Below are 20,916 nucleotides of genomic sequence, written 5' to 3' on the forward strand. Positions count from 1 at the left end.
ACACAAACATTTTGAGATTAACCTTTCTTGGGCTTTTATTTTTATATTAGTTCTTGGACTGGGCCAGAACCCTCAGTTGTGCAGCATCAATGGAATGGGGGTTAACAGAATCAACTGAGCATAGGAAGCAGCTCAGTGCAGGAGCAACACCCAACTACCAAACAAAATGATGAATCTGAAAAAGACTTACTGCTCCCGGCAAGCCCGAGCAGCTGTATTCCAAGTGACTTTCTGGTCTGTGATCAGGAAATAGCAGCTGCTGCCATGATGGCTCCATCCAGATGGGCATTTTTTCATGCTAACATCCTGAAATAAAAAGATTGCTCATTCTCAGAGTGACTTGTTAATAGCATCAGCCTTCTAAAGCGCTGCTTTAACATGCTTCGTCAGGATCAAAACAGACACAAACATTTGTTTATATTAATAAAACTGAAGGAGTTTTTTAAATTCAACATCAGTAACTTCAAAAGATAGACTGGGTGCAATATTCATCTAGTGGAGTAGGTATGTACAAGATCAAAGCAGTTACACTATATTCAGGGTTTAAATTCTCACAGAGTGTTTCCCAGAGCTCCCCATGCCTCCCGCATTCAGGGTTCCGGGATGCACCAGGGCTTGGAGCTTCAGCCCCGTGAGGTGTGCTGGGACATGGGGCTCCTCAGTGCACCAGGGTTCAGGGCTTTAGCCCTGTGGGGTGTGCCAGGGCTCGGGGTGTCTGCAGTGCATCAGGACTGACCTCCTGCACAACAGGCCATAGCATCTCACCCAGTAATTCCTGTATGAAGCCCAAAAACTTGTGGTTGAACTTGCATGTATATTTTAGACAGACATTCAGTGTTGATTTAAAGACTTCAGGTGACTAAGAATCCACCACAGCCCTTAGTAAACTGTTCCAGGGATTAATTACCCTCACTGTCATAAACATATAGCTAAGGGTAGCCTAGAATTCCTCCTTACCTGTAAGGGGTTAAGAAGCTCAAATAACCTGGTTGGAACCTGACCAAAAGGACCAATGGGGAAAGAAGATACTTTCAAATCTGGGGGGGGAGGGAAGCTTTGTTTGTGCTCTGTGTTGTGTGTTCTCTGGGGAAGCAGAGAAGCATCAGGTCAGAAAACTCCTTCTCCTAAAATCATCCTAAAATGAGTCTCAATATTGCAAAAAGAGTAAGTAAATAAGGCAAGGGCGCATTAGATTATCTTTTGTTTTTAGCTTGTGAATGTTCCCTATTCTTACAGGGAGGTTTATCCCTGTTTTTTGTAACTTTAAAGTTTTGCCTAGACGGGAATCCTCTGTGTTTTGAATCTGATTACCCTGTAAAGTTATCTTCCATCCTGATTTTACAGAGGTGCTTTTATTTTTTTTCTTTATAATAAAGTTCTGTTTTTTAAGAATCTGGTTTACCTATTTGGTTGTTATATTATTCTCAAGCCTCCCCAGGAAAGGTGAAGGGGCTTGGGGGGATATTTTAGGGAACAGAAACTCCAAGTGGTCCTTTTCCTGAATCTTTGTCTAACTCACTTGGTGGTGGCAGCATTACCCATCCAAGGACAAGGAAGGATTTGTGCCTTGGGGAAGTTTTTAGCCTAAGCTGGTAGAAATAAGCTTAGGGGGTCTTTCATGCGGGTCCCCACACCTGTACCCTAGAGTTCAGAGTGGGGAGAGAACCTTGACACTCACTAATAAAATTTAGACCTTATTCCCAGTTTGAGATAGTCTAACTTCAACTTCCAGCCACTGGACTTTATGTCTTTGTCGGCTAAATTAAAGAGCCCTCTGATATTGATTCCCTGTATGGACTTTACAGCCCATGAGCAAGTCAGCTCCCAACCTTCCCTTCAATATGCTAAATATATTGAGCCCCTTAAGTCTCGCCCTGTAAGGCATACTTTCCATGCCTCCAATAATTCTTGTTGCTCTTCTCTGATAGTATGTATTAGAGCAGCAGCCAGGATCTCCACTGTGCTAGGCACTGTACGTTATGGGTCTGCCTACACTGCAATTGAACACCAGCAGCTGACCCATGCCAGCTGACTCAGGCCCACAGGACTATACAGTCCTTCCCACAGGGGATTTTAGCTTTTTTTTAATAGAGGTTTTGTGTTTAGTTGATACATTCAGGCTTCATTTTGGATGAGTCCCATAGCTGAAGGGTCCCAGAGCTCAGGCTCCAGCCTGAGCCCAAACATCTACTCTGCAATTAAATATCCCCATAGCCCAAGCCCTGTGAGCCTGAATCAGCTGGCACAGGCCAGATGAAGGGGTTTAATTGCAGTGTAGACATACCCAAAGAGATTAAGAATCACTCCTTGTCCAAAAGAGTTTACAATCTAATTCAGACTGTGTGACTGATTCAAGATAGAATTAGTTGCCATTTCATACGGTGAAGAGTGACCAGTGGGGCCATCGAGTTTCCTCTGTGTTTTAGGTCCTGATTCTTTGGTGCGTCTGAGAAGTGCTCAGTGTACACATCAAAGGAGATGTGTACAAAGATGGCGTTAAGGGTTTGTGTAGATGAACCATTAGTACGTAGCAGACCCTACAGCCAGGGAGTCCCTAGGGTCCGGTGAATTGGGGCTACCGCTCTGGGCCCCGTGTTTTGGAAGGCCGCGCCTTGGGCTGGCATGATTGGCCGGCGCACATGGGCAGGGTGTGAACTGCTGGCTGCGGGAGGCTAGCCCCCAGCCCTGCCCCTTCCACCCGAGGGAGTGCACGCCACCAGAAGGGAGAGCATACGATGGTGCCACTGCATCCTCCCCAACCCCAGAGCGCCGGGAGGGAGAGCGTGCAGCGGCACTGCTGTAGCCTCCCCAGTCCCGGGAAGGCAGGCGGCATGGCTCCAGCCCCCGGGAGCCCAGCCCAGCCAAAGTGGGGCCTTGGGGTGCGGCGTGTAGGCGGAGCCATGCTTGGCCGTTTCGGGAAGCACCACCTCCCCACCCCTGTCCAGTGCGGTTGGTTCCAGAACGGTATGTCTACGCTGGCAAGTTTCTGTGCCACAAGTGATACCATTTTTATTAAAACGCTGGAATTAAACTGCTGTTGCGTGCTCACACTGTGCTCCTTGTGATGCTGGACCGCAGCCACATTAGCAGCTCTTGCAACGGCGAAGAGAGCAGTGCATTGTGGTCGCTATCCCACAGTGGGACTGGCTGCAGGGTGCTTTGGGAAGGGTTTGCAATGCCTCATAGGGCAGGCACAGCATCACATGATGCAGGTTTCCCAATCCCATTGTTCCATGGGCATCCTACTACATGGTCAGCTGCTTTTCAACTGAAGCGGGGGGCGGGGAGGGCAGAGTGTGTGACAGGGAGTGTGTGTGTATGAAGTGGGGGAGCAACAGTGTTTTTTGGGGGACGAGAGTGTGTCAACATGCTGTCTTGTAAGTTCAGACAGCAGCAGGAAGCAACCAGTCCTGAGGCAGGGGGAGAGGGAAACCCTGACATCAGCCCCCACCTCCCTCCCTGGGCACGCTCACACACACATACACACATACACACACACACAGGCGCGCCTCTGTGTTCAACAACCCAAGCATTTCACATTAATGGTTTGCTTGGTGTCCCAGAGCAGATCAGCACAGCATGCAACGGCTGTCAGAAACGGTGCTTTGAAAGGGGAGGGGCACATGGCTCCAGGGCAGCAGAGTTCAAAACAATGAGTGGAGCGCATTGTGGGACAGCTCCAGAGGCCAATTACAGCACAGAAAGCAATCAAGTGTCTACACTGGCATTAGTGTGCTGGAGCCTCTGGGCAAATAGCCTTATGAGTCTCGTCGAGGTGGTTTTTTTGCAGCGCTGCAACTGAGGAGTTTCTGCGCACAAAGTGGCTTGGCAGCATGGACATGTCTGCAGTTTGAGCACAAAAAGCTGCTTTACTGTGCAGAATCTTGCCAGTGTAGACAAGCCCTTAATGTCCGTGTGGACCCTGCTACTATGCACTAGGAGTTTTGTAGTGCACATTGGCCTACTCTGCTTTGAAATGGAAGTAGGTCAAAGCACACTACAGAACTCTTAGTGCATGGTAGCAGGGTCCATGCAGCCAGTTAGTGCACAGCTCCCTAGTGCACTTTAGTTTTACATTCCAGCTTGCTGCATGCCAACTGTTCATCGACACAAGCCCTAAGCCATCTTGAACCCAGGGCATCAGAACGCCAGACTGGTCTGCAATATAATTTAGAACAACCTGGCTACTGTATGCTGGCTGCCAATGTCAGCTGGAGATCAGCTGGGGGCATGGAGCCCTAGCCACCCTGAATCCACTAGTAGGCAGGAAGAGGGTGGTATGAGAAGCCACTACTGCAGTGATACACCACTCAGAGATCCTCCTATGTAGTGGAAGCCCTGGTAGCCCGGTATAGGACTGCTTTGCACCACCACAGCATCCCTAACATACCAGTGAATCAGGCCCCTACATTTCATTTCATTTCATCATTTCATACCAACATGTCTAAAAGTGTGTCTGTTGGGGCTGCATACATCTGACAGGCACACATTCCTGAGGCTTAATGATGAAGCAACACTGATGAGACTGCACCTGAAGATGTTTAAGACCGTCATGTCAAGAAACAGTATTTTGACAGGTTTTTATTAAGCTTTCTTGAAGTGCTTTTACTTAAAAATGTTTTATAAAGAAGTGTTCCCTTTTACTCATCCAAAGGGAAACCTGAATGTATCAATCAAAACACAAAATCTCTATTACAATAAACTAAAATCCCTTGTGGAAAGGACTATACAATTCAACACTGGGGAAGCTTTAAATTAAATGCACACAAAGGGCAGACAATAGTTACCTTGCTTTCTGAAGTCCATAACTTCCACGAAATTCCATCACACTGAAATAAGTTTTGGGTGCCTTCTTCAAAATGCAAGAGCCCATCTAAATCAGGCGTGCAGCTCTTTGGAAAGGAGAGGACCAGGTCCTGAAAAAGGGAATAACATTTACACATTGAAGCAAAATGGTTTTATGGAACAGAATAAATGGTCAGTTTTTACTTCAAAAGATTGTGACATGCATAGGCGCTGATTTACTCAGATCATGGGGGGTGCTCAACCCCTGCTCTCCCCCAGGCCCCGCTCCAACTCCACCCCTTCCTCCAAGCCCCCAAGCCCACCTCTTCCTGCCCCTGCTCTTCTCTCTCCCGCACAGCACCTCCTGCACGCTGCTGAACAGCTGATCCACAGCGGGCAGGAGGCACCAGGAGGGAGGGGGAGGAGCTGATCGGCGGGGCTGCTGGTGGGCAGGAGGTGCTGATCCGCAGGACTGCTACTTTTTTCCCTTGTGGGTGCTCCAGCCCCAGAGCACCCATGGAGTCGGTGCCTATGGTGACATGCTAATGCTAAATGGGTTGAGTTGTTAATTTATCCATGTATTGGCTAAATTAGTCTAAACTAAGAACTAGAAGAGTAAATTTTGCAGGTGGAATTGGACTGGAGATCTCAGAGGTGTTAAATCCTCTCAAGATAACAGCTTGAGTTAAAACAGATGGTGAAAACTCATATGAAACAAAAGGTCTTCATACCTGTTGGCTAGAGTGTGATTCAGACATCAGCTCTGCCTTATCAGCTTGTGGGACTTCTGTCTTCCTGGAGGATATCACATTTATCTTTGCCTGCCCTTGGTTAAGTATTGACTTGTTAGCCTTGTTTGCATTAGCTGATGAGGTGTCATCCTCTACTCTGAGAGACACCAATCCATGATACTTGATTTTAAAAGTAACACCAAAAAAAAAAAAAAGGGAGAGGATTACCATTCATAAGCAACTTCAAAATTCTCCTCACAAAAATGGAAAGGAATTTTGAAACACAAATTATTGTCAATCAAGGGGAAGAGACCCCCCCCAAAAGAAAAAGATGAAGAGAATGAGACAGTGCAGTCAGTATTAACTACATCAAATTATTAAAGTTGTAGTACATGCAGCTAAGGTAAGACACAATAAGGAAAGAATCATAGAAGAAGCCACATCATAATATTCTTACTTTAAAAGCCACATGGGTTCCATTGCTTAACACAGACGAAGGATGAACCTGAAAAGGCCAGACAGTGAAATGAGTTTGGCATATCTACACAATATAGAAACAGGTAGCTATCTGAAACTTTTTGTGAAAGTCTCATTGAGGTTGCTGGTTAGATAATCTAGGTTAGCAAACACTACAGATTTTATTCTTGGTTTTAATTTTTTTCCCCTACAATGGAGGCGGATGATATCTGAAAGTGGGCAATTAAAAATGTCCTACATTACAGGGACTATAATAGCATAGTATCAGAGGGGTAGCTGTGTTAGTCTGGATCTGTAAAAGTGGCAAAGAGTCCTGTGGCACCTTATAGACTAACAGACATCTTGGAGCAACTGACGAAGTGGGTATTCACCCACGAAAACTTATGCTCCAATACATCTGTTAGTCTATAAGGTGCCACAGGACTCTTTGCCACTATAATAGCATAGTTATGGCACTGTAGCGATGCCAGCATAACCCCATAGTGTAGACAGCCTACAGCAATGGAAAAGGTTTTTCTGTCACTGTAGAACTCCATCTCCCTGAGAAACATTAGCTAGGGGAACGGAAACATTCTTCCATCCACCAAGCTGTGTCTTCACTGGGAGCTACATTGTCACAGCTACAGCGCTTAGGGGTGTGGATTTTTCACACCCCCGAGTGCCATAGCTGTATCGACCTGAATTTTATGTGTAGATCAGGCCTGACACACAAAGGTGTGCTCATAGTCTCTTTACATAACAGTTAAAGATCACAGTCATGTCCCAATCAAATCAGTGTACATGAAATCTGCCTAATGAGGTGTCTCCACTGTTTTTTTTTCCAAATTAGGTAAATTTTATTTCCTTGTTTATTTTCTAGTATCTTCAGGATCAGATGATTAGCTCCTGTAAATTGACCTCGTTCCATTAATTTCAATAGAGCTCTGCTGATTTACCCCAGCTGAGAAGCCACCCCATCCGAATCTGCATTATTTTGGTTTGTTGTTTGATACACATTTCCTTCCTCAACTCCATCTGTCTTTCTCATATAGACAGCTCCTCAGTGTCAAGGCTTTCAGAAGATACAGTATATTCTTAAAAAGCTCTTAAGTCTGATCCACTGAATGCACAGATATTTCCTAGTTACAGTAAATTCAGGTAAAATCACGGTTTTAAAAAATATATATTATCATCCCATCACCATAAAATAGATCTGCCTTACTATTTTGCCATTTCTGACAGCTCTAAGCCTCATCCTTGACAGATTCACCAAGTTGAATTCCTGTAACACATCCCCTCTATCCACCATCATCACTCTGGAAGAGGACAGCGGGATTTCTTCCAAGTGAACAGTGCCAGGATTGGAGGGCGATGAGGACCCTGAGGAAACTGGAAGCAATGCGCCTGTCCCCCGTAAATTGGGCTTGTTTTGGCCAGAGGAACGGAAAGAGCTGCATTGACCTGAAAGCATACAAGATGGCAGATGGTCAGTTCATTTTACATGAGCAGATAGCTGGTCACATTGACTAGGGCACTGAAACAGCTTGTCATTAAAAGTTGGATGATTTTTCATCTAATGTTGCCGATTTGCTATTTATTCACTAGTCCTCATTTCTCCTATTTATTTACCTAGAGGAAAAGAGCATTTGTGTATAGTATTGTCTGTGAGTCATAAAAGTATAAATACTTTGGTACAAGTAAATAAAATCAACTCCCTGAAAATCAAATGCACTAAGAGGTACTTGTTGAAGGTACACACTTGGTCCATAGACTTTCAGGTATAATGAACAATTTTGGAAATATTTATGCCCTAATGATTTTCTCTCAACCCCAAAAAAATTTTGCTGCCCTGTAAATGAGCACACATATTCTGTAACACTCTCTTCTGACCCTCACATGGTTCTGCAGCAGCTGGCCTCAGTTTCCCTTCACCCAGGAGACAACCAATAAGTCCAACAAGGCCGTCACACACACCAATGCCCCTACCATACACTCAAACACAGTCTCTTTTGTCCCAGTCTCACATCAGATACAAACCCTCCTTTACTGAAGGTCTGTCTATTTTGAAGCTCCAAATAAGTCTCTCAGATCTTCCACTGGGCACCACCACTCCTTTCTGAGGCCTATCTATTCCCTTTCATAGTCCCTCTCCTCTTCAGCTTCCCCAGATAACACAGCTCATCAGCCCGCCCTGGCTGCTCCTTATTATCTTTCCCTTTGGAGTCCTCTGAGTTACTGAGCTCCTCTTCTTGGACCTGTGCTCCCTGGATCCTCAGGTGACACCTTCAGAAGGCTTCCCCAACTGCTTCCCTCAGGAGTCTTATTAAGAGCTCAGCACCACCTCAAACAGCTCCCCAATTACTCTTCTCTGTCTCCAACTGCAATCCCCCCCCTGTTTGGCTATTTCTCACACAAAGCTCTCTCCCTCTCCTGTCCATTCTTCTCTGCCTTATAAAGCCCAGGTATCTCTCCCTATCAATGTATCAGCAGCAGCCAGTTGGTCCCAGGTGCCTTCCTTATCAGTCATTTGGGTAGCAAGCAATCAGTCATAGGTGCCTTCTTTTTCACACTTTGACATGGTCCTATTTTCCTCTCAAACCAGTTTTACACTGATGAATCTCTGACTTCAGTTGAGTAATTTGGATTTACATCAGTGTTACCAATAGGGTGACCAGATAGCAAGTGTGAAAAATTGGACACTTATTTTTGTGGGCGGGGGAAGGGGAGGGTATAACTGCCTATATAAGACAAAGCCCCTAATATTGAGATGTCTGGTCATCCCAGTTACTAGACAGAAAATCAGCCCATGAACCTTTAAAAATGACCTTTGCAAAACTAACCCAAATTCATTTTCACATTTGTATGGGTAATGCTGTTCTGCTAGGCCAGGGGTTCTCAAACTGGGGGTCGGGACCCTCAGGGGGTCGAGAGGTTATTACATGGGGGGTTGCAAGCTATCAGCCTCTACCCCAAACCTGGCTTTGCCTCCAGCATTTATAATGGTGTTAAATATATAAAAAAGTGTTTTTAATTTATGGGGGGGGGTCGCACTCAGAGGCACCAGTACAAAAGTTTGAGAAGCACTGTGCTAGGCAGTTAGAGAGAAGAATATTCTTCAATCTTCAAAGAATTTAGCTGTCTAGATAAGTATTGGTATTTTCCTCATCCGTTTCCACATTAAAACACTCCACACTTAATCACTGAAAAATGCTACAGTATTGTAGAACAATTGCTCAAACCAGTCGGATACTACAGAATTTATTTTAAGGGCTGGGTTCTGTTGTTAGATTTTTTTCTGACATCTTTCCCAAAGGAGTGCAACAACTGTTATACAATCACCAGAAAAACATTTTAGTGGACCTTCAAAATAAATTCCTTTGAAAATAATGATGAATGCTGAAATCTAAAATGCTTGTTGTTTTTTTCTTTTGTACTTGTTGCTTTCTCCATGCTGTTTCCTAAGAGGAAGAATAGAGTTATGTGAGAGAATAAACGGATCTGCAACTGTCAATCCTGTTTTCTTTTTTTTTTTTAAATTAAGCATTTTGATTTGAAGGTAAGTGTTGTTGAAAGTAAGTAGCTACTCAGCCAAGATTGCTCCAGATTTTAAAGATGATGATCAAAAGAGAATACCTCCTTTTGAGTCCAGAATTTTCACTACAGCTTTTGTCCTGGTGCCAAGAACTGCATTCACAGGGGAGTTCAGAACTACTTCAAAGACCTCATCATCTTCCTCTAATCCGTCATAAGTAATTGCTATATTCCACGTCTTGGTTGACATTCCTACCAGAAGTAAACATTTTAATTACTCTTTAATTGCTATTTCAATCAATCTGGGTGTCAAAAAAAATATTAATTAACATGTCTACAGCTAGAATAGAATAGCTTGTGTATGCTATTGTGCTCATACCAACTGACTGGACTCCTGCTGTTCTCCCAAATAACACTAAGAGACCAAATTTGTTCCTGGACAATGATGATTCAGTTCATGTGCATACACTGTAATAAAAAGCTGCCTTAGACATGGGAAATGATGGCTACAATACATAGATTTAGGAGTTCAGTTGCAATTTTAAAGAGAAATGTGATGTATTCTTTTTATTTTAGAATCTTAATTCTAGAGATGCTACAATTATTTAAAAAATTTGCATAACTAATCAAAAATTACACTGACTTTTAGTACTATACTTCAGAAGCTAGCTTCTGGTCTCTGTTACAAATTTTGAGTAATTCCTGGCTTTAATTGTGTTATTTCAGATTTACAGCAGTGGAAATGAGAACAGATTGTAGTTCTAATGTAAAGGGTTATTCTGGTTATTAGTTGAAAGACCAATAAATAATCATAATCATATATATAGATGTATATATTTACACACACAACAAAAGGCTTTAGAGGTGAATGCAAAGACCTTCTTTTAAACAATTCCATTCAGAAAAGTTGCATTTCAGTTGGTCAGACCCAGATCCCAGAATGGGCATTATTGTTATTAGTACTATTTTTGGATTAGTACTCTTTTTGTGTACAAAACTGACTCACAAAGTTAAGATGGATGTTCCGCATGCATGTAGTAAGATACATATATACAATATTAATTTTTAGGCTGCCTCTGTTGGCCTCCCACTTGTTTTGGTCTCCATTTCCTAGTTACCTTTCAGGTCCATCTCCAATCTGAGATTATGGGCTTTTATCCAACGCCCACTGAAATCAATGTAAATACTCCCGTTGACTTCAATCAGCTTGGATTGGCTCCTATGCCACCACTAACTTTCATTTGTAATTTATTATTTTTATTTAATGAGTCCATCACAGTGGACTCTGAGCATGTGTTTTTAAAATAAACATCAAATTAGTTCACCAGTGTTAACTAATTAGACCGCTCCCCACAAATTAAAAATAAACCCAAACACCAGCATCCTCTCAAGATAAAGCCTGAGAAAATAAATTACTTTACACGATGCCCTGAAGTCAACAGATCTGGGGCTCCTGCCAGTGTAAAGCTAGACAAAGGACCTTCCAGGGGGATAATCTGCCAGTGGGAAGAGCAGTAAGGCAGCATGGAAGGCATGTGTAGGAAGTTCATGCAGTACAACAAGTGAAGGATACTGGCTGGAAAAGAGGGGTGGGATATGCCAGATCAGCATATCCCATAGCCAGCCTCCACCTGCAGACCTCTTATGGAATACCACTTATAAACTAAAGCAGCCTCCACCTCTGGTAGAAACCCCAGGGGAGGACAACAACAGTAAAGTGGCCTGCCCTCCCCCAGGGTGAATCAATGTACACTTCCCTGCACCAAGTTCAGAGCATTAGCTTCCCAGAGTAGCCGGACAATGGAGGGGAGTATATCCCAGTTAAGGGCCTTGCACTGAAAATACTCTGCCCACAACCTCTAGATGTTTCAATCTAAAGAACGGTAGGTTGAGTGCATCAGCTGATCTTAGGCATTTGGTGAAGGAGAGGTGACCTCCTAGGTCGTCAGAACCCAAAGCATTTAGGGTGTGTGTTTGGTTTTTTTTACACTAGTCTCAACATCCTCTATTGCATTTTTTAATTTAAAGTAAAAAGTCTAATGACAAGGTCTCTGGTTCTGCACTGTTATCCAGAGCAGAAGACACCCACTCTTCGGCCAAAACTGCCACAGAGGGAGTGCCCTTAATACAATTTTTTTATCTGCTCCTACTCTGTTGCTGCTATTCCATCCGTATCTTCCACCCTCTCTGTGCTGAATACTCCCGTCAGCCATTGGGAAGAATCAGTGATTTCAGAGGTGTGCTAGGAAAGTGAACAGATTCCCCCACCTATTGTGTTTATTGCTTTATGGCCATCCACCCTCTCTAATATGTCTCTAAAAAAAGACCAGAAGTTACCTAGAAATTAGACCTGTACTTCCCCATTATGTCAAAGCTGAAACATTTCCAGCAAATTTTAATTTGTTGATTAGTCTTTTAACTGAACTGTCACAAATTTTCCTATGTGATAGCCAGGCAAAGACTGCAGTCCTATGGCATCTCTGTAGCCAAAACACTGCTTGCATTGCCTTTTTTCACAACAAAAGCTGAGATTCCAACTGAGAGATTCACCACTGCAGACTCCACATGGTTGGGTTGGAATTTGCTTATCACCTCCCCCTTATCTTCTGTTTTTCAGATGCAGATAAGTGCTTAGGCTATTTTCCCATGAAACAAGTGTCGTTTGTTTGAGGTTTCCACAGATATTTCTCATTTCTTTTATAATCATGGTGATGTTTTGTAATTGAAATTTTACTCCTGGCACCACTGGCATAATCTCAGTGGGCATTTCAGGAAGCAGTCTGAACTCTGTGGGCCACATTTCCAGAAGTCAAGTCCTAGATTATGTCTAGAAAATATGCACAGGCACAGTTAGTGCTGACAACTTGGGCCTGCATCTACAAAGGAGCCGGAGGTAATTTTGAAAGCAAATGGGTTCTCTTGCCTAGTTATTCTTTATATGTGAAAAACCAGATTCTTAGAGGCACAGCACTAAACTCTGCCCAGGCAGAGGTGGGCTAGTGTGACTTTAAGCATCTTTGCACCCTCCTGATCTGGGGCTGCTTCACAGCTTGGGACCTATGTAAATTACAGCAACTTCTCTAGGCTGCCGTACTGGCCTCACCACTGCCTAGAATCCCTACATTAGGGGTTGCTAGGGGGACCTTATGGCTGCCTTCTGCAGTTCTTTGCCAGGGAAATCCTCCCCAACCTGGCTCTGGGGCTTTTAGGATCTCCTTTACACTGCTATGGCCATTTTACCTGGCATAAAAGGAACAGAGCAAGGGTGAGAATCTCAACCTATCTGATAAAAATTCTGATCACACAAGAAATCTGTGGGAAAGCCAGGAACTGAATCCAGATGTCCTGAATCCCATTCTAGTTTCTTAACAACAAGAACAGGTTTCAGAGTAACAGCCGTGCTAGTCTGTATTCGCAAAAAGAAAAGGAGTACTTGTGGCACCTTAGAGACTAACCAATTTATTTGAGCATGAGCTTTCGTGAGCTACAGCTCACTTCATCGGATGCATACCGTGGAAACTGCAGCAGACATTATATACACTATATATATATATATTATATATTTCGGAAGTGGCCCAACTTGATGATCACTTTAGATAAGCTATTACCAGCAGGACAGTGGGGTGGGAGGAGGTATTGTTTCATGATCTCTGTGTGTGTATATAATGTCTGCTGCAGTTTCCACGGTATGCATCCGATGAAGTGAGCTGTAGCTCACGAAAGCTCATGCTCAAATAAATTGGTTAGTCTCTAAGGTGCCACAGGTACTCCTTTTCTTCTTTCAACAACAAGAACATCCTTCTTTTCACTACCGAGTTAGCCACGCTTCATACCTAAATTGGCACTGAAGTGTCGCTTTTACCATTCTACTATACAGGACTCCATTACATTTACTACTGTACTGTTAGCTCAGGTACTGTCTTACCCAGAGATGGGCCCCAAACTGCAAAATTCAAATCTGAATCCGGACCCAAACATCAGACATGTTCATATCTGGGATTTTGATTTAAATTTATCTGCAATCTTAATGTATTATTAACTGTACTTTTATGGGGAATATATCATTGCATATAATTTTATATAATGTTCTCTCAGCAGTAATGCAGTACTATATGAAACAAAATCTACGTAGTCTCCCCAGCTACATCAGCAGCTTGATAAAGTCAAGAAGATACACTTTGTGTTTGGAACTACGGTGAGAAGTTGATTTCTCGTCATGGTGAAAGTTCAGGACATTTATCATCTTGGTAGGAAAGTGCGCCACAGGGAAGCGCATCACAAAATGGCAAGTCAAAAATGTGTAGATGATAGTAGTTATATTGTTCTGCAGCACTTCTTCCATTTCTATTATTCGTTAAACTACCATCCTGTACTTCTGCAAAGGATAGCAGATAAGCATCTGTCTCTTTAAAAAGGGCATAATGAAAATTACATCATCTCACTTCAGAAAATAAATATTGTGTCTGCCATTTGGAGTTCTCTTCCATGAGCTATATTAGAAGCAATTGGAGGGAGTCCCTCTGCACAATTTAGCATTCAGACACAAATGATAAAAATGTGAAAGCCCTCAACAAAGCTTCCATTATGCTTGGCAGTAATTGCCACGTTTGTTGGCGGTCTCAGCAGAGAGGCCAAGAAATGATAGGAGGTGGAGACTGATCAGTCCATTGAGTGGTTTGCATTTAGGGTGGGGAAGATTGCACTGGCAATGACCTTGCTTTACCTTTTCAACTGATGAGTTAAAACAGTGGTTCTCAACCAGGAGTCCGGGGCCCCATGAGGGACTGCAAGCAGGTTTTAGGGTGTCCGCCAACAGGGCTGACATTAGACTTGCTGGAGGCCAGGGCAGAAAGCTGAAGCCCCACCGCCTGGGGCTGAAGCCTAGGGCCACGAAGCCTGCCACCCAGGGCTGAAGCCAAATCCTGAGAAACTTAGCTTTGTGGTGCTCCCTGTGGCATGTGGCCCTGGGCAACTGACCTGTTTGCTACCTCCTAACGCTGACCCTGGCTTTTGTATGCAGAAAAACAGTTGTTGTGGCACAGGTGGGCCATGGCATTTTTATAGCATGTTGGAGGAGCCTCAGAAAGAGAAAGGTTGAGAACTGTTGCATTAAAAGACTTTGCTCTCCAATATGGCACATTTCACAATTAATTAATTCATTGTAAAATTAAAACTGATATACCACTACGTACCTGGATCAAACTGAATGAGCTTAGAGGGAGTCACAGTAAAATCCTTTCCCAATGTAGCAGACACTTCATTAACCTAAGAAGAAGTTAAACAGAAAATTCCATACAATGGAGAAGCTCAGTCTTTCCAAATCTTTTTAGTCTATTTAACCAAACCAATGCAGTCTAGTGAATGCTTCAACCTACTATGGATATTCATCACCATACTCTGTGAGGTCTCAAAGACACACACAGTATTGTACGGTTCACTGTGACACTTGAGTGAGAAAAGAAATAGGAAGAAAAATAAATCTTGCCAGTTCAAACAGGAGAAAAAACCTCAATTCCAACCTTGCTTTGGGTTAAAAGTCATAATATAAAAGCTTATTGCGCATCTTGTCCTTTTGCTTCTCAAATCACTACACAAATAGTATCACTTAGCATTTTTATTCAGCAAAATCTGGGGCCATAGTTATAGCTGGCACTTGGAGACAGATATAATAGCTCCCTGAAAGTGTACACTAGACAGCTGGCCTGGGTGATTGGAGCTGGGGTTAGCCTAGCCAGAGTAAAAGCATCCTCACAGCCTTCCTGCATTACTGTGTCCTTACTGTTTCTGCACTCACCTGTGTGTCTGGGAACATGTCCCATAGTTCTGTGCACTGATATGCTCTGGGATTCTTTCCCAGTCAATTGAGTCAATTGCAGGAGAATTGGTCTGTCCCTTGGGGGAATTGTGGGAAGGGCATTTGAGGATTATCAGCTCTTGAGAGATCTTACCGCCGCTGGTATCCTCACTGCAGAGTTGGTGGGTTCCAGCCCAAGATAAAACACCACTTGGGCTTTAAACCAAGCAAGCATGGGTTCAAAGTGCAAATAAGTACAAGCCTGAGAGTTGTGCATGTGGATGGTAGGGGCTGTGTGGCAAAAACATAGGGAGGAGCACGGGCTAAGGTGTAGATATACCCAAACAGTGCGTCGTTACACTACAACATCAGCATTACTGTGTGGCAGCATCCAGCCCTTCACTTGGGGGCCTTGTGCTCCCATTTCTACTGAGAGTAGGAATAGTTTGTGTGCAGGGCTATCCATGGGCACCATTGCCTAGTCAGGGTGGGCATGTACATACACATGAGGAAGCAGGGGGAACCATGACTCTCCATGACTTTTCACAGGAGGTAGAATTTGGGAGGCCAATTTCCACCCTATATTCTTATTGCTGGGCTTGATTTATCTGGCCTACAAGTGCCATATGCTCAGTACCAACCAGAATATGACCCTTAGAGTGTAAACCAGTGGTTCTCAACCAGCGGGCCGCATGCGGTCCAATTAGCACACAGCTGCGGCCCAGCTCAGCTGTGCGCTAAAGTCGTGGGCTCCAGGATCCCAGCTGCCACCCAGCCCCAAACAGCAGGGTTGGGGTTCTGGGGCCCCACACAGCAGGGGTTGCAGTCCCTGCCGCCCATCCCACGCTCAGTTCTCCACTCCTGGCCCCACTCTGTGGAGGTGTCTCTGGGCAGAGGGTGCTGAGCATAGGGGTTTGTGTGTGGCAGGGGGTTAGGCGGGGGACACTGGTTCTCAACCTGGGCCCAGATAACACTTTGTGGGCTGAATCTGCGGCCCACAATGATAAATAGGTTGAGAACCACTGGTGTAAACAATCCTATGCACGATAAAGGGAAAAACAGCCTGAGATATACCATTTTGGATCCAATCGTAACCCCACTGAAATCAATGACAAAATTTCCACCTCAGCGAGGATAGGATCAGACTCTATGTTCTCAGTTAGAGCTATTTACTGCCATCAGTCTACAACCCCTGATCTAGTTGTGTTATAAGCTGCTGAACCAAAATATGCTATGCTAGTCAGAGAAACTGTATTAACACTGTACGAGCAAGAACAGAGTCTTGACAAACGCAGCTTGAACCGTATTGCCTCTTTGCTGATATAGCGCATGATTACTTGCTTACCGACCCAATCAAACAGCTCATGTAATTATAAGAAGAAAAGTAACTGCCCCAGATCATTATTCACTTCCAACCCGAACTTTATGTTTAACCGTACCTTCACTGCAATAAAGGCAGAGTCTATGGAGTGCCCCGATCTGGTGATTTTCAAAGACAACATTCCCACATTCTCACATACTTCGTACTCAGCTTGTTGCATTTCAATTTGAGACCACCTCAGTTCCAGACTGTGGGGGGGAGGGGGGGGGACGAGAGGAGGAAAGAAAATCTGTGTGAAAAACTCTTTTGCAGTCCACAGGGATCCCTCCTGCTGACTATGGCTTTGGTACAAGTGACATTTCTCTCTTGATTGTTGATTCAGTGAATACACACAGCAAGTTTCTGTTTTCAAACCAGTGGGTTTGTTTGTGAGATTGTGTTAATTAGAGATAGGAGAAACAGTTAAATAAATTAAGAATTCCAACTGAGTCTTCACCTACCCACTGAACCAGATGTGAACATCTTCTCAGGGCCAAATCCTATTCTCACTTAAGTCAGTGGAAGTTATGGTTCTATGGGACCAAGATCTGATCCTAGGATCTGTTTGGCTAAGCCAGATTCTCTCTCTCCTGTTTGATTTCAAATAAATCCATTGTTTCTTCCCTCCATTTAGTTTTATTTTACTGTGACTCTCCAGTATTCTCCCTGTATCATTGCCTCTTCCTTCTTACAGCTCTGCCGGGATCCAGACCCCTTACCTACTCAACATGCCCCACCCCTGTGGTTCCTCTATTCCCACAGGCAACTCTGGCTGCCTTTCAAACCAGCTCCCAGAAACTGCTGAATTCAAATCTTGTATAAAACACCCCACAGAATCACTTAGGAGGGAATTGGGCTGGACTTACTGTAAAGTCACAAGTTGGGAATGGTGGAGGAAAACATGGGATGAACCCTCTTGAAGGGTTGAGCTTAAAGAAGGGGCTGAGTGGAGAGTCAGAGATGAACTGAGAGAATGCCTCAGCAATGCCACTTATGAATCATTATCTAGAAAGCTTCCAAACTTTTGGGGGTATGACCATCTCTAGTGCTACTGGATGTTATCCCCAACACACACACACACACACACACACACACACAGAGCCTTGGCACTAATGGGGAAACAAACTCCTTCTGAACCAATTTGTAAAGTTTGTAATGTACAGACTATCTATATACCAAGTTGATAGATTTCCACTCCATACGGCTAAATGCAGTGCCTTGCATAATGACAGGCTACTCTGAAACCTATATACCAAGTGTAATGTTAGTGTGTGGGCTGCTGGAAATGGTTTCACATCAGAGGCTTAAAAGATAAAAATTGATATTATAAATGTATGCCTTGAAGAAGAACAATGAGGCCTTTGCATATTTCTGAGGATCACAAGGACCCCGAGGATGCGTTGGTGAGTGCTTTGAAACCATGATGTCAATCATCCATCGTTTCTGCAATGAGCTCCTCTTTGGCAATGTCTTCACATCTTACTGCATCTGATGTGATTTCCTGAGTATCATTCTTGTCTCTTGGCTTTTCTACATGAGGAAACTGACTGACACAGCCATAGCACAAATACTATTCCAGTATAGCTCTTCTGGAATAACTCCCCTCTGAGAACACTCAGTTCCAAAATGAAGATGATTTTCTTTACCTAATTAATCTAGAATAAAATCACTTTTATTTCAGAACTCAGTGCCCATACAGGGGAGTTATTTTGGAATAGCTAAATTATACCAGAACAGATAGAGCAGAATAGATATTCCTCTGCAGCTATGCCAGGAAACTCCCCCAATGTAGAGAAGGCCTAAGTTACATCCTCAGAGTCACAACAGAGGGACCTTTAATTTTTTCATGTATTGTAAAGCACACTGTATAGCACTAGGAATTAGAATAGTCATCCTCAGCCTATCCACGTTTCAGGAAATGTTCAAAGTCTGATCCTGTACTAATTCAGCATCATTCAAATCAATGTTTGTGCTTTTATTGAAATGATATGCACTTTCAAGTCATCACTATTTTTTGAGTGTGCTATAATTGTATTACACATTCAGATAAACCCAACTCCACCATTTTAATGCAAGGTTAAATTTGGAGTTTTTCATTAAAAAACCAACACCCTGGTGTCCTGGCCAAACTCCAGTCCAGTTAATTACTGTACATTCTACCTCTCTAAAATTTCCCCTGAATTTTCAATGGGAGAAACTCGTATTCTTCAGGTTTCAGAGTAGCAGCCGTGTTAGTCTATATCCGCAAAAAGAACAGGAGGACTTGTGGCACCTTAGAGACTAACCAATTTATTTGAGCATCAGCTTTCGTGAGCTACAGCTCACTTCATCGGATGCATGTAGCTCATGAAAGCTGATGCTCAAATAAATGTGTTAGTCTCTAAGGTGCCACAAGTCCTCCTGTTCTTTTTGTTATTCTTCAGCTTCCTTCCTAAAAAAATGTGGTGCCCTGGTGCTGACATACAATAGTTCCCAGATTCCATCCCAGAGGTGGCTGCATCAAAATGGTGGGTAAGTGGTCTTTACATACATAGTGGGAAAAATGTGTACAATAATAATTCACCTTTGAGACTGTACAGTGCTATAACAAAGTGCCTAGGTTAGCCAGGCTCATATGAGGTTGACTATAGAGGCATCTATTGACATAGTCTGGTACTGCATTAACTTCAGTCCCAATTATCAATGCCTTTTCTCACTACTCCATGGTGAAGCAATGTTCAGATAGTTCTTGTGAAATCAACTTCTTTTTTTCTTCCATGGGGTCTGGTTTGTAGACACCAAGTGTAGCACACGTGGATAGCCCTGACCATCTTTCTTGTTCACCTCAAATTAAACAAGCTGGTTCAACACTCAGTTGAATTTTCAGAAATAAAATAGAAACATTTCCAGCCAAATAGAATTTTGCTCACTAAGGACTTGTCTGCACAGAAACACACAAAGTTAATCTGAATTAACTAAGAGTGTGAATGTAAACTAAATCAGTTAAATTGCATTAAATCCCTGTATGGACATTCTCATTCAGAATTAAAGTGGTCTTGATTCTGGTTAGCTTAATTTACTTCCAAAGTGATGCTGTCTCCTTCATTAGTTATTGTTCTCAAAGAGTATTTTAGCTGAAATGAGGGAAACAAATGAACTGATTCCCCAGTATCATATCAACTAATACACACACACACACACACACACACACACACACACACACACACACAGGATTCATGGGGTTTATTATAGGCTAAGGTGAAACTTCAGTGGATGCCTGTTAAAATGTTGGCCACACATGAGTGGGGAGAAGAGGGTCCCTGCATTTTCTCCCCTCAATGTACCCATGCAAAATATAGCCCATACAGTTTTTATTACTTGATGTTTTCTATTTGTTGCTTTGGGAGGCCATTGCTCTCAGCACAGGCCTAGAGTGACCTCCAGCTGCAAGAGGATGTATGTGAAGCTGACAACCTGGTCCAAGGCAGTATTTGAACTCCAAGTTTATGGGCCTCGTTCTCATTTACATTTAGGCCCCTTTATACCTCTCTGAAAGGGTAATGTAAAGGGGAGAATAAGAGCATGTGTGTGTGTGTGTGTGCGTGGTCATGTAGAGTGAGAAATGTAGTATTTGACTGAAAACTGGTCCTTTGTATTTCTTCAGTCCAAAAGGACAACAGCTCCCCATTCTTTTACAGTCATTCATAAGGAATATCTCTTTAGTCTTTTACTCGGAATTTCCTGAAAAAATGCTGCAATATGAACCTGTGAAACTGTATACAAATTTTTTTTCTTCAGCTTCAAAACCAACAATAGCTGATTTGACTTAAGGCAGAAAGTAGTCCCAATGCACAAGTCATGCACATTGTATTGAACTGTTTAGAATAGAAAATCTAAGTTACGTTTGGGGGGCAGCAGAGTTTCCGGTGGGATCTGTGACTTGAAACTCCAAGCTGTCTGAATTCACCTCCCAGGATGGATTGATGACATAAAGTATGATTTTGCCATTTAAATCCTTTTGGCTGAATCCTTCCTGGATAAATCCACCTGGGAAAGAGGGAAAACATTAAGATAAATCAAAATCCAGTTAAACAAGAGTTAGCAAAAGCCACATGATTTGAACTGATTATTATAAAACTTTTTCTTTGTTAACTCTTTGAATTCTGCAGCATAGTACATAGATCTTCCGGAAATCTACCCTTTCCTCTGCATAGTGCACTGCAGTGTTTACTAACCCACCCCGCCCAGCAATTATCCAGTTCCCAAGGGACATCACATCA

At 43.2% G+C, this 20,916-nt stretch overlaps 1 protein-coding gene across 3 annotated transcripts in view; it reads right to left on the reverse strand.

Moving 5' to 3' along the window:
* Positions 1–20,916, reverse strand: part of FREM1 (FRAS1 related extracellular matrix 1) — a 103,508-nt gene that overhangs the window by 14,267 nt on the left and 68,325 nt on the right. For all 3 annotated transcript variants that reach the window (XM_073345426.2, XM_073345435.2, XM_073345436.2), the window contains 9 exons: positions 20,539–20,683; positions 16,737–16,866; positions 14,696–14,768; positions 9,606–9,755; positions 7,195–7,433; positions 5,974–6,021; positions 5,517–5,696; positions 4,788–4,916; positions 191–306 (listed from right to left, as the gene is read on the reverse strand). In XM_073345426.2, coding sequence (XP_073201527.2) covers positions 191–306; positions 4,788–4,916; positions 5,517–5,696; positions 5,974–6,021; positions 7,195–7,433; positions 9,606–9,755; positions 14,696–14,768; positions 16,737–16,866; positions 20,539–20,683 — 1,210 coding nt within the window. The remainder of the gene's footprint in view (positions 1–190; positions 307–4,787; positions 4,917–5,516; positions 5,697–5,973; positions 6,022–7,194; positions 7,434–9,605; positions 9,756–14,695; positions 14,769–16,736; positions 16,867–20,538; positions 20,684–20,916) is intronic.

This window comes from Lepidochelys kempii, chromosome 5 (genome assembly GCF_965140285.1).
Source record: "Lepidochelys kempii isolate rLepKem1 chromosome 5, rLepKem1.hap1, whole genome shotgun sequence".
Taxonomy (NCBI): domain Eukaryota; kingdom Metazoa; phylum Chordata; order Testudines; family Cheloniidae; genus Lepidochelys; species Lepidochelys kempii.